The sequence below is a fragment of the Triturus cristatus genome, chromosome 5_2 (assembly GCF_964204655.1).
Source record: "Triturus cristatus chromosome 5_2, aTriCri1.1, whole genome shotgun sequence".
In the NCBI taxonomy this organism is placed as follows: domain Eukaryota; kingdom Metazoa; phylum Chordata; class Amphibia; order Caudata; family Salamandridae; genus Triturus; species Triturus cristatus.
The window spans coordinates 364,408,600-364,422,962 of NC_140588.1; the positions used below are offsets into that span (position 1 = coordinate 364,408,600).

Consider the following 14,363-nt stretch of genomic DNA (forward strand, 5'->3'; position numbering starts at 1 on the left):
CATGTTCCTGAAACCTTGGGGATGGTGACTTTAGCACAGCAAATCTTTTGTTGATGCCATTTTTAGGGAAACAGAGACAATTTTTTTCTTGGGGTTTTTTTCCACTCAAAATGTTACTATGTTTTGCCTACTTTCTTGGTCCCCTCCAAGGGAATCCACAAACCTTGGGTACCTTTAGAATCCCGCGGATGTTTAAAAAAAAAAGGGAGGCAAATTTGACTTGGACACCTTATAGACAAATGCAATGGAGGCCTTAAGCGCAAACTACCCCTAATAGCCAATAAAGGGTTCAGCTTTGGGGAAGGGGGGGGAAGCAGTTAAAGAATTAAAAATATCTAAATTCAAACAATTTTCAAATAAATGGCAACATATTTAGGCTAAAATGAACAACAGCCTTAACTTTTGGAAACCCTGCCCGTATATTTTCAGGGGAGCCTTAACTTTTGGAAACCCTGCCCGTATATTTTCACCTGTGGACTTTGGGGAGAGAAGCTTGGCCGCTGGGCGTGCGAGGTGTTCCCAGACACTCCCTCTCGTCGTTGCCGCTGCAGTCCTTGGTCGCAGCGCACGGGGAGCGGAGGCAGCAGACTACAGCCCCCAGAAGCCCCATCAGTGGCCCCGCCCCAAACCAAACACGCTTCCGCGCCCGGAGGCGCTCAAAAGCGACAGGCTTCCTCCGCGTCGCGGGACGCGCGCGGGCGGCGCAGGGCTAAGCCCGGGCAAAGGGCGGGCCCTCTTAGGCCCTCAGAGGCCGATTGAGGCTGGGCTGGGACTACCCTCTTTATTTTTGCGCTTAAGAAACTGTATGCTGCATTGCTGGGGGTGATTTAGGCGTGGTACTGTTGTGAAGAAATTGTGGGTGTCGATGTTAGGTGGCCTGTTGTGTTTATATGTTTTTTAAATTAACATGTCGAAAATGAATACCAAAACAAGTAAAAGGGTAGCAGGCATGTGGACTTTGGATAGCTACTTAAAACAGGCTGAATCTGCCGTTGTAAAAGAAATTGCTTCGGTTGAACGTAGATTGTCCCTAGAACCGATTAGGCAAACAGCTTCTGTATCACCCCCAATGGTTTTTGCCTCTAGTGATGTACCTTCGGATGCTTCTCATCCATGCACGATTTTAAACGGATCGATTGTTGACGATAGTCTAATGATTATATCTGCACCTTTACCTATAATGAGTTCAGCCCCTTCCCCTGTGGCTATACGCACAAGACAGTCGAGAGCTAGATCTGATTTGACGTCTAGCGGTGGTAAAATTGTCTCGGGGAAAAGAAAGGCTAAGAACAACCCACAGGGCAGCCGGAAACAGGCAAAATTTTCGAGACCCAGTAACTCTGCATCTGGGTTGGCCCAGGTTAAAGATAGCGTCCCCCAATCAGTTAGAGAGGCACTGGGAGAGGGAACAAATGATCGCATTAATTTGGGTACTGAGAATATCAGTGAAAATTTAATGTCAGATTTTGTAACGATATTGGATGCTAGTCTCAGGTTACTTACTTTACCCCTAACGGCCACTTTGAAGCGAATAGAGGATCGTATCACCAAAATTGAATCACACCTTAACATTAAGGGCTCAAAAACTGGGCCAAGCACCTCGGTAGTTGACTCATTGAATGTGTGTACGGCCTCAGTCAATAACCTGCTGGATTCTATGATTACCCCACTCCAACAACCAGCACCTCCTGTCACTACTTTTGGCATAGGTTCTAGTATCCTACCCCCAGGTCAAAAAGCCCTGGAAACAGTCCGGGGTAAGGAAACGTGTACACAGAACCCAGGGGGGAGGTTATGTTCTCCAGCACTGCCTGTTGGGAGGGACTTGTCATTACATTTACCAGCAGAGGCATGTCCTTACACAATTATCTTAGCTAATGTCCCAAAGCTGGTGGATGGCAAAAGGGAACATTGGACCTCTCTAAAAAACAAGGCCCTCCACTATCTTTCGAACAAAACTGTTTTGGGGCAACACCTTGATAGCCACTTCATGATGATTAGAAGGGTTCCGTGGGTGAGCAAGACAAACAAGAGCTTAGATGGAGATTGTATTGTCATAAGTTTTAGATCACATAGGTTGGTCGATGATATATTGAGGCAGGCTGGATCAGTGAGAATTCAGCAGGAGTACGTTAATGTTCTCCCATTGGGTTTCTTTTACCCCCCATCTCATAATAGGATGACGTTTAATGACCACCCCAAGAGAAGCGGCTTTTCTGAATATGCTGTCCCAGTCTCCAATAGGTTTACCGCTTTTTCCAATTTAGATGAAAATGAGTGACTAGGGACACAGGAAGAAATTAACGTCTCTGATACCCGGGTCGCCACTCCTGATGTAGTGACATTGGTAAACAATGACCCTAGTATAGTCGGGTCTGACCAGGGGCCGTTGGGCCCACTAATAAAATTGGTTACCTGGAACATAGCTGGCCTGAAAAATAAAATAGATGACCCAGCCTGGAGAGAATTTATAGGCTCCGGAGATGTCATAGGTCTTCAAGAAACCTGGGATACAGAGAACACCCTGACTATTGATGGGTATACAATTTTCTTTGTGTCTGCGGAACCGTCTAATATGGGGAGGGCAAAGGGCGGGCTGGCCACATTGATCTCTGCAAGTATCCCTGGCTTGCAGACTCAATTAGACACGGGTTCACGGAACTGTTTGGCAGTTCAAATCTCCCGCAATGGGGGAAGTGATATTTTAATTGTCCATTTTTATAATTCTTATCATAGAGATGCCACGACTGACCACCTGACCGCATTAAATCGTTTTTTGGTCAAGTACAAGGAGGCCAACGAAAATAATTGTTTTATCATCATCATGGGTGACTTTAACATTCATGGATGTCCAGAAAAATGTTCATCCTCAGACCCATTAGGTCCGATAGAGCAGGGGGTGGCCCACTTCGAACATTCAGTACAGGGAGACCTCCTGGAAACAACTCTGGCGGACTATGGCTTGTTACTCCCGAGTCCACCGGGCGGAAAAGGGGCTGTATATGGTGGCGGTGGCGGTGTCTGCAAGACACCGCCATCCATATTACGATGCAGGCGGGAAAGTGCCTTTCTGGAAAGGCATGCGGTTCCTGACTGGGGGGGCTGTTGCGGGCCCCCAGGGTGTTGGGGGGTGCACATGGGGGGTACCTATGGTACCCCCCTGCATTTGCAGGCACAACGTGGCAGGCACCGCGCAGTGCCTGCCACGTTGTGCATGCAAATGCACAATGAGCAGCCACAGCATTGTGGCAGACGGTGCTGTGTGCACAGCCAGCCACAATGTTGTGGATGGGGGATGCCAGCGCCACCATGGCGGTGGCATCCTAATTGACGGTGCGAGACCGCCGCACCACTGGCAGCCGGTCCCAGCACCGCTGCCAGCCATCCTAATAGGCCCCTAAGTGCATTGTGCAAAATGTGCTGATACCATAGCTGAACCCAGCCAGTTTGCACAGAGCTGTGATAGCTTCAATATTATTAATCTTACAGCTGTAGCGTGAAAGGCATAGCACTTTTTTAGCAGGTTCAGCCCGGCCCCATATTGAGCATGCAATGGTGAGTGGCACAAGGAAACAAGTAGATGGGAAAAGAATTACAGTATTTAAGGGCATGTTGCCACAGCACTCGTGGAATTGACATTGTCCAGTTTAGTTGAAGCCATTCAGAGAAACTTAACAGTTTTGACATTTAATAATGAATTTAAAGGATTCAGGCTAGAAATAACTGCCTGCCAGAAGGTGCAAACTCCTAGCTGAATTAAATCGGCACGGAGAAAAAAAAATCTCCTTTGCTGCAGCAACTGAGGGCAGATGCATAAAATGTGGATTAAGGAGTCTCTTTCTTATCTGCAGAGAAGGTAGCTTGTGTCGTAAGGTGCTGAGCGGCACCAGACCAGAAGGTGAGCACGGAGGTTCCACTTGCCCAGTCTTAATGCCACAAGCCTTGCCTTAATCCATAACGGGTAAGTACAGGTTATGTAGTTCTTCTGCTTGTTGGAAGAATATGAGTAAGAACTGATCATGCATGAGATCACATACTTAAGACTGATAAATCCTCCAGTTTGGATTTTTTTTTGCCATGGATGTTGTTAGTTTCTTAAAGACCTGATGAGAGAGATGTTTACTCCAGGCCTCAATCAATGAGAATTCTGACAGTTTGTCATCAAGATGTTGCCTATATGACGATGTTGGATCAGCGCCCGCTAATTCAAACCAGATTAGACCGTGCATTGAATCTGGTGGTGCAGATTTGAGCCTGTGACCAAAATTGAGGAAACAACAGCCTCTGGCTCAATACTGTTTTGTAATGTTGAATTTGAGTTTCACTTGCACCAGTGATGCTCTCTTTGGGAGGTGGAGAGTAACTTAATAGATTCTGGCAATCAGTATATCTACTGTCCCAGCTTTCCTACTCAGGGTAATTTCACTCCCATACGTTGATGTGAGGATGACTTTTGCTTTCATCACCTGGAGAAGGGGGTCGAGGCTTGGTCCTCATAGCTTTAGGGCAACAGCTGAGCGAGCAAACATTAATCTGGGGTCTTTGTTGTTTATAGAGCGTAGGTGAGATTTGAATAATACGTTACTATCTAGAAGGATACCCAGATATTTAGAATCCTTGCATGAATATCCTTCTGTGCATTAGACTATTGTTGGAAAATATAATCCTCCCATAGGGCAGCATAAAACTGTGCCAACCCCCAGCCCCTCTACATGTGTAACCATCTAACTTGGCCAGCAGGTTGACCAGCACAGAGATATGTGTCATCCGTTTGTTTGTGGTTAGGGAAAATAATGATATGGGGGATATCAGTACCTCAGCAGGGATATTTGGCTCCCTTTGATGAAAGAGAGAGAAGACTAGTTATGCACTTTCATGGGAGGAATGTGTAGGAGATTGTACAGAGGTACTGGAATGTTGGGGGCTGTTTGAGGCGAGTTGTGTGTAGACGGAATACACATCTGTGGCTGCTTAGCTAATGGCTGGTGACTGGCAAGCCTCAGAACTGATTTTGTAGGAAGACTGCTGCCCAACTATATAGTGGCCTTCTTGTAGATGTCCTGTGTGGAGACAACAATTTCCTCCTCCTATTCCAGGTCCACCTCCTCCTCGACCAGCTCCTGCTCCTCCTCTTCTTGCGAGCAATGCTGGCCATATATTTTGTTGCTTGGAGGAGGATTGTATTCTCTCCTTGGATTGCCTGCTGTCCTCCGCACCTGTAGAGGGTTCAACAATATTGTTCAATGCACTGTCCCCAGGACCTTCAGGAACATATATACAGTTGAAGTACATCAAATACAGTTCAGTTGTGACTAAAGTTCAACACAGTACTTTAAATTATATTATTTTGAAAACAAAATAAAGTTAGTACCATGTGAACATAAAGAAAGATATGAAATTAAGAGTTGATCCTTACATGGAATAATTATAGCTAGACAATATTACTCACCAACTCAACTCACAGATCTATGATTTCTGGATAATCCCTGCAAGGTCCATTGCTGAACATGTGTCTTCGTAGTTGGCGCTGCAAAGGTATCTACAAATCCAGGAGCTTTTTTGTTGCATTTATATAGCGCTTACTACCCCTAACGAGGCATCGAAGCGCTTTTTCGGCGAGTAGCACGCTACTCCGGGACCCATAGAGGATTAGTGTTGAAATAGCATAGTGAAACATGCAAGTACATTTTAAGTGGTGGATAGGTTAGTCAGTTATTTGGATTCTGAAGGATAGCAGGATAGAAGTGGAAAAAAAAAGGTTTGTATTTTATATAGCGCTTGTTACCCCTGATGGGGTGTTGAAACACGCTATTCCGGAAACCCATAAAGGATTAGTGCTGAGTTAGTATGGTGAAATATGAAAGTAATTTGACTGGTGGATATTAGTCAGTTATTTAGAGTGAGAAGGGTAGCGGAGGGATACAAGGGGAAGAAAGGTTTGCATTCATGTAGCACCTGTTACCCCTGATGGGTGTTGAAGTGCTTTTCTGGCGAGTAGGACGCTACTCCGGAACCGATAATGGATTAGTGTTGAAAATTAGTATAGTAAAACACTCAGCCATGAGTTCTCTCTTTGTTACATACGTTTTGCACCATTTAGAAACAGATAGCTTTTCATCTGCCCCTCGATCTCCTGAGATAAAGGCTCCTCTTGTCTACAAGAAGTAAATGTGTGATAAAGTTGCCAAAAGCCGGAACAGTGGAACTGCAGATGCTGACATTGTTTTAATTGCACGGCTGCAAGAGACTGCACTGTAGACTGCACATCAAAAGTAAGTGGTCGTAAGTTCTTTGCAAATGTCTCCTGCCTGTTCCAAGAAAGAGATAGGCGAGGAAACCACAGAAGTCTATCTTAAACCAGATTAACAGAACTATCTCAAGCCACTCATATTAATTCAGGTTGTTTTTAGCGGTTTTCTGCAATGTAATTTTAATACAATGGCGGCTGGTGACATTTGAAAGTCGTGGGGCGTAAAAGTTTCGGATAAATGGCCAGTGGTGAGCGAGCACAGTGAGCCCGACCGTCATAAGGGAGGTCACCCCACCCCCGAGAAAAAATAGTGTGCAAATGGTGCATTTTCAAGCATCTTTGAGAAAGCAAGAAGACTAATAAAGCAATTGCGAAAGTCCAGTTATACCATCAATAAAGAGATTACATGTGATAATGATGTAGGTAGCTGCTTACTCATTATAACCACAGAACTCATAACTGACTTTGACATAACAATGATGAGTACCTTACATATTTCTTCATTTGTTGACATACCTTTAAAAATGAAATCTACTGATGCTTGGCGCTGGCTTGGAATAAAATTGAGTGCAAAGTGGCCAGAATATTGCCAAGTAATTAGAAGTGAAACAATTGGGTACCATTTTTTTACACCAGCTCACAAAACCCATTTTGATGTCAGATGGGTGAAGCCTGATAACTATCTTCTGAAGATAACGTGAAGTGTACTAATAGCAACGTTTTAATGTTTGGTATTGCAGTTTTTTTTTCCTCCTCATCATCTATCGATTCCTTAAGCAAAACCATCACATGTGCAATCTAATTAGTCAACAAGTAGCCTGTTCCATTCTGAAAAGATATTATAATCGATTTTTTAAAGTGCCATGTTTATACATAAAATACAATCAAAACTTTGAATAATCGTAGCTATATTAATAAAATGGGTCAGCCTGCATTCCCTCTGCCAAGAGTAAAAAGTATGTGGTAACCTGAACTGAACTACATGGAAACTTATACATGAATGTTACGGAAATAGTTTCTCTCTGTGCGACCACTTTGGTTTGATTTGAATCCAGGTGCCAACAGCTTTGTGCAGCAGGTACGGAGCCCATTTCGGCTGAATGTGCTCCGCTGCAGTAATCTGTTCACAACCAGATTCAAATAAAAGCAAATTGGTCCCACGGAAAGAAACTATTTCTGTGACATTTAAGTATATTGATAAGAATGACATTCTTGGGGGTGACGAGAGCACGGGTTCTGAAGACCCACTCAAACAAGGGTCATCCGCCCTAGTGGCAACCCATTAACCACCACCATTACATTGATAAATAGATGTCATATAACAACATAGGTACCATCCTATTCAGTATAACCACCGTGCTTCATAACAGACTTCGAGATACAACCCGATCTGAGTTTGTCTGTGTAAATAGCCACTGTCATTCTCGTCTGCAGTTAGTATACGTGTGTGTGCGACTGCGGGGTCACCTCTAAAGTGTAATTAATGCACATATGGGGCCATGCGACTGTGCACGATCCTTCTTCTATTTCACAGAGTATGTGCGCGCGTGCCACCGCGCTGACAGTCGTATTAGGCACCTACAGCTCTGCAGACACTGCGTGCAACGGCCCGTTGGAGTTACAGACCTAAGCGGTCTGGCGCGAAATGTCTAGCCTTTGTTTTAAAATGACATCCAGAGACCAAAATAACGAAATATCATTGTTCGTCTGTATTGGCGAACAGGTGGACAGATTAGCACAAGAATGAGGGTGTTACCCGCAGACACCATTCAACACTGTCACATCAAGTGCGTTTCAGCAATAGCCAGTCAGCGGGGGGCCCGCAGATCAAATCACCACAGGATGGCGGATGAATAACACGCGTGTAATTTCATCACTGCCCATAGTGCACGTTTGTAATTTCATCACTGTCCATAGTGCACGTTTGTAATTTCATCACTGCCCATAATGCACGCCGGTAATTTCCTGATGCACGCTTCGAATTTCATTAATTCCCCTCATGCAAGCTTGTAATTTACAGCGGCGGCCGGCATGCTCGGGGGGGGGATCGCGGCCCGTGGGTGGGGAATAAAACTAAATGAATTAAAATAAAAGTAAACGTACCCGAGTGCTGCCTCCGCTCCGGCCTGTACTGGTGTTGAGTCCGCTTCCCTCCACGACGCAATGCAAGGGAAGCCAATCAGAACGCTGGTAGACGCAGCAGGCTGGCGCCCCAGCCGGGACATTTTCTCTGCCTAGAGAACGACGGAGAGTGGGCGGTCCTGCTCGAGGGCCGGGGGGAGTGGCTTACCCACTGTTGTGGGTACTGACTGTTTGGTCGGCTTAGGGCCGACCAAACAGACAGTACCCACAACAGTGGGTAAGCCACTCCCCCCGGCCCTCGAGCAGGACCGCCCACCCCTCCCCTACGCCCCCAACCAGGCCCAGAGGCACGTCTGCTTTCTCGCAATGCGAGAAGGCAGAAACATAAATGGTAGTTTATACCGTTTATGTTTCTGCCTTCTCGCACTGCGAGAAAGCAGTGAGGCAACGCCCCCACGCCCCAATGGGGGAGCCGCCACAGTAATAGGCACTTTTCATAAACATTTGGTTAGGTGTCGTCACTAAAAAAACGCCCCGCTGATCACAAGAACAAATGACGTGATTAAGAGCAGGGCACCTATCATATCCTATTCCAGCGATAGCCTCCGCATTGCAGCAATTTAACTGAAGTCTTTTTTTTATGTTTTGCAGTCACTAGCTCGACTCTTGTTAGAACATGTATTTTAATCTAACCAAAATGTTGTCAATAAGTATGCAAAAAGCAGAAAAATTATTTAGATAGGAAACATGTTGATTGTTAAAGCTTTACCTTTTTGAAATAAATATGGTGGCAACCTGTGGATAGTTTGGTTTACTCGTGTTTTAAGACAATTCTATTAAATTAATATTTTATAAATAATATCACATAATAGACAACGGCCAGCATTCACTAATAAAAATGATCCCTCAGATGTGGTTTCTATTGTAGAATGATTAAAAAGGCGCCACATTCTGTTTAATTCAGACAGAATTCAGGAACAAAAACTTTTGCACAATTGCAGTTAGCCAATAGGTCGGGTGAAGGCCTCCTCTCTAACTTTAGCCAGCCCCTCGACCTTCGCAGACGCGCACCACGTTACATCGTCGTCCCTGCCAGGTTTCTGATAAGCTGCCAGCGTGAGCTGCTCCTCTCTGTCACGACTGCGTTCTATGTACTTGTTTGGCCCCATGCCCGTCGGAGGGCGGGGAAACCGAGGCCTGCGAAGGTCCCCTTGAACAGCCCGGAAATAACTTCCCTTAAACTTTTGTGAAGTTGCTTCGGCGGAGGTGGTGCCTGTCAGTAGCTCCCTCAGTGCACAGGGTAGTCCGGACTCCCCGCCTGCAGCCCCCATGTCGGCCGCGGGGCCCTGACACTCCATGGTCCCATGCGCAGGGTCTTCGGCCGAAGAGGCTGAGAGATTCCCGCGAGAGGAGGATGATGGATGGGGAGAGAGGGCTCCCTGGGGCAGGGGTTTCACCTTGCAAATGTTCGGACTTGGACACGCCGCCCTCCCTTGGAAACCTGGACCGAAGGCGGACGTGGTGCGATGGCGAAGCGTTGCTAGGTCCGCGGTCGGGTGCGCATCAGTGGCCACTGGAGGGGGCGTTGCGGACCTGGGCAGCCCTGGCCCCGGAACTGCGTGAAGAGGATGAGGAGGATGAACCGCCGACGAGCCCCCCGCGCGCCCGTAGGGCCCTCTCCCTTCCCGATAGTACCTGCTGTCACAAGTGTAAGAAAAGGGTGCAATTCGCCGACACTCTGGGGCTATGCCTGGCCAGCGTCAAGCACTACAGCGCAGCCGAGGAGCCACAGGTGCCGCCCGACGTGCTCACCCGCCTGCAGGAGGACGCGGGGGAGCCGCCTCCTCCCTTGGCCTGCGCCGCCTTCCATCTGGTACCCGATTTCCCCCAACCCCCAGGAGGCCAGACTCTTGCTGAACGGCTGCCGCGGGAGGGGGTGTGCCTGGAGCGGGCGCACGGCACAGGGCAGTTTGAGGCGCGGGTGTGGGCCCTGGCGCGAGGCCCGGGCGTGGCCGTTGTGCGCTACACCTTCAACGAATGGCTCTCGTTTGTGGACGCGGAGCCCGAGGGTCCCGGTGATCCGCAGGACGGGGGCGGCCTGCGCCTGAGCTTCACCCTCAGCTCACCACCCTGCCTGCAGCCCGGCTCCTGCCTCCATTTCGCCCTCTGCTACCGGGAGAAAGAAGGCGGAGAATGCTGGGACAACAACCAGGGTCTCAACTACACTCTGCGCTACCTGGCAGTCGGTGGGCCAGCAGGGGATCCAGACTGACCCAACGACAACACACTAGAGTCCACCCCACCCCCCATCAGAACGCCCCCGCCTGGAAAAAGCGTAACAGTCGTAGATGCCATCCTTCATAAAATGGAGTGGGCAGAGCCAGCTCCATTTAATTGTAATGAAAAAAACATTTTTGCCTTACCATGTCATATTGGGGGCACTCTAAATTCTGGAACAGCACAGCACGAGCAGAGTCCATTTGCCACCAAGGCCCTTTTTTGCGCTTGGAAATTGTGGTCCACGCTTGGCTTTAGGATGCAGAATGAAACTGACTGCAGTAGAAATATTTTGAAAGTTAATTGAAGGAACATTTTAAAACCGACATCGTGATATGAGGGTTGCACCCTTACGAAAGGTCATCTGAAGGGTATGAACATGTTACAGTTGCTACGAACTTTGGGAATTGGGGCTGCTGGCTTTGCAGAGTGTTGTCCTGATCCTGCTAACTACAAATGCTACACGCCCCCTGCGACAGTCAATGAACCTCACAGCCTCATGGAACAGAGGACGCACTTGTCACTATAACACCTATTTAGAGACTTTTTTTCATCCCTGCGTATGCCACTGTGCTTTTTCAGGATGCATTCTATGCAGCACCCGGCTTAAAATTAAGGTTCTCGTAATTGGAAATTGGGGCCCTGTCCATAGAAGCAACTGAATGCAACAGAAGAATATTTCAGAATATCTCACACTGGTGTTAGTCCAAACTAAAACCATGTAAGTTGGCTAGGGATGTTGGATGAGAAGTAGAACATCTACAATTTATAAACATGCTTGCGCTTTTTTTTTCAGACGTGTTTATAAAGTAGGATTTAACAACTTATATTTGATGCAGTTACCATCGTTTCTGTTTGTACATCATCAAAACAAATTGTCCTCTTCTAGACTATAAATGTCACAGAGCACTTTCCTATCTCTTCTGGTAGGGGTTTCTTACTACCAAAACAACCTCTGTGGGGATATTTTCTATTTGACATTGGGGAGCACTTCTCTTTGGATGGACACAGCAGGCACCTCTCAACTTGAGTGAAAATTGTGATCCACCCTGAACATGTCAACTTATGCGGAAAGTACTACAGTGGAAAAATATTTTTGGAGCCCTGCAAAACAGACAACTGGTGGTGCATTTTTACATTCATTTGTGGCAACACGCGAGCTGCACCTCCCAAATAATTGTTTGTTGAGGGCTATGTACAATGTTTGCTTTGAAAGAGTAGGAGGTAAGAGGGTCTCCGGCTGCTTAAAATAACCAGCAATTCTATATCTAGCTCAAGAACGAATTACTCTATGGCTTCCTTCGTAGCAGTGTCACTTTTTCATTTTTTCATTTTGACTGCTGATGAGAAGCCAATGCAATGCAAACATTGCGTGGCCCTGTTGAAATGTTTAGACCTTTTCAAGGGAAATCTTAAGCCTTATAAACTTAAATGTGCAAGTATTATTTGGTACTGTCCCCATCATTTCAATTGAAGGTATTCAAGGTAATGTGGAATCATGTATACAAAAAAGGGAACCTGGATTTTTAATTGCATGTGTGGGCTATAAAAAAGCACTTTTTGTACAGTATAATAATTAAATATTTTGAATTGCAGCAGTTTGTTTCAGACTGGAGTGTTACTATTCCCCTCAATTGTTTCACTTCGAGGTACAGCTTCCTAAGCACTGTCACTTAAGTAATGAAAACAGCAATTCAGACATTGCAAGAACTACTGTCCGTTAAGTTGCATTAAGCCTCCTAATATAATTGCCTCTTGGCAATGCAGGCATTGAGTGGGTTTCGGTGCGATTCTGGTTCCAGCAGCTGTTCTCATGTCTTAGCTGGGTTCTCGTCGACCCTGGTTTATTATGTGTCCCACTGGGGTGCTTGGAAAAAGGCCTCCACACATTCTGAGGGTGTTTGCCGAGCAGCAGCCTGCAGGATGAGAATTGGAAAGCATTTTTATCCACTTTTGCGTAGCTCTATATGCTCTTAAGAACGGTAATTAATTTGGTCTGTGTTGTGTCCTGGCAGGGAAAAGGTGTCTGATGTTAAAGGGCACACAGCTAGACACTCACATATCACCTGCAAACTCTGCAACCCATCCAAAGAAACACAGACCGTCCTCTGTGATAAGCTTAAAAGTGAAAGGTGTAAACAAAGCGAGCAATTTACTTTCACTAGCTCAGTCGAGCTATGTGTAATTATACTAATAATGACCATAAATGCAGCACTTAACGTTTAAAAATATATATATGGAGAATAATGTACATCTTTGTATAATAGGCAACAAAATTATATGCAGAGGTATACAGCACAGCAAATAGTATACATTTATGAACGCCATTTATTCAGTGGTGTAGAGAAAAGAGACAAAAAAATACTTAACTACCCATTCTAATCAGTGGTCCCCATTGTTTTTTTACCAAACTGATACTTTTCAGGTCGAGCCTAGGTCGCGCAAGCGCTGTCACTTTGAGACCTGCTGTAATCAGTTTGTGGCTTTCCAGTCAGCCCCTTGGCTTTTATTAGTTTGTTGTACTATTGTTAATAATAGCTTCTTTGCTAGTGGGTTATTTGTTTGTTTGTCCCTCCTTTTCTGTGCTTGGTTACGCCCATGGAGAAGGGACTAACTACTGGAAAACATCCGCTTGGGTGTTTATGGTGGAACATTTTTGTTTGTCTGTGTTTATATATGTGTGTGTGTGTGTGTGTGTGTGTGTGTGTGTGTGCTGGACTTGTTTGCTGCCTCTTTTGTTCCGTGTTCATGCGTGCAGGACTTGTGTTCTGCATTTTTTTTTGTGCTTAATTGTTAACCACCTCTAATGGGATTGTAACGACTTTCATCTACGTTTTCTTTGTAGCTTTTTTTCCGGCACTGTGTATGCAGACTCACCGGGCTTGCTCCGGAGGAAGCGCACACTACTTAGTGCTCTCCAGGCACAAGCAGGGATCCACTTATCCCACCCCCCGGGGCCCAAGCAGGCATCCACTTCAGAACTCCTTTATGTACAAGCGAGCACGCCATCTGCACTTCCTTCCTCCAGTAAGGCTGTTTTAAAGCTAATATGTTCAAGAAAGATTTGATGCATGTATAAGGAATTCTTGGGCTTGTCTGTCAAGCGCCATGTGAGGAAAAAACTGACACTACCATTTAGGAAACAGACCCCCACATACAACTGACGTAATCCATTTTTTGTGTGCAGTTTTTATGTAGCGCAAACTCTCCCCAAAGGCATTGGATCATTTTACATGAGCACCAGTTGCATTATGGATCGACACGTTTATTTTTGGTAGGCATGGGGAGATAAAAAGTGATTTTCCCATAATAACAGGATGTTGAGCCAACCACAAGACTCCAACCTGGTTCCCCAGCTCCAAAGTTGGCAACTCCAACACTTAAGCCATATCATCTGGCACCATCATGGTTCAGAAAACAGTAGAAGAGTATCAAGGGAAGAGGGTCAAGGGAAGACTATAAACTTTTTAATCTAAGAATGTGTTAATTAGTCATTTGTTAAGGTTTCGCCTGCACAGCGCACTTTGATGTTTACAGCAAGAGGCATGTTATAGGAATGCAATGATGGGAAAGTTTGCCCGTACAAGCTTATTGTTTACCTTTAAGCAATTAACCCGGTAGACGTATGACCTCCGCAGGTCAAGATGGCGGTGATTATGCAGAGGCCTCCAGCTCACTATATTTACTCTAATGCCTGGGATTTGAATTTAGCATCAGGACACTGTTCATTTCAGGCACTTGCTTTTTATTTTGA

The 14,363-nt window shown here is 45.9% G+C and overlaps 1 protein-coding gene and 1 long non-coding RNA gene across 2 annotated transcripts in view; both read left to right on the top strand.

Annotated features, from left to right (window-relative positions):
• The first annotated feature begins 9,369 nt into the window (after window positions 1–9,369).
• PPP1R3G (protein phosphatase 1 regulatory subunit 3G) lies at window positions 9,370–12,204 on the top strand. Its single transcript, XM_085607200.1, has one exon. It carries the CDS (start codon window positions 9,747–9,749, stop codon window positions 10,602–10,604), a length of 858 nt encoding a protein of 285 aa, XP_085463326.1. The 5' UTR covers window positions 9,370–9,746; the 3' UTR covers window positions 10,605–12,204.
• Window positions 12,205–13,153: 949 nt separating this feature from the next.
• LOC146823016 (uncharacterized) overlaps window positions 13,154–14,363 on the top strand; it is an 88,522-nt gene continuing 87,312 nt past the window's right edge. Inside the window, exon 1 of the long non-coding RNA XR_014962122.1 lies at window positions 13,154–13,636. This is a non-coding gene — a long non-coding RNA (uncharacterized LOC146823016). The remainder of the gene's footprint in view (window positions 13,637–14,363) is intronic.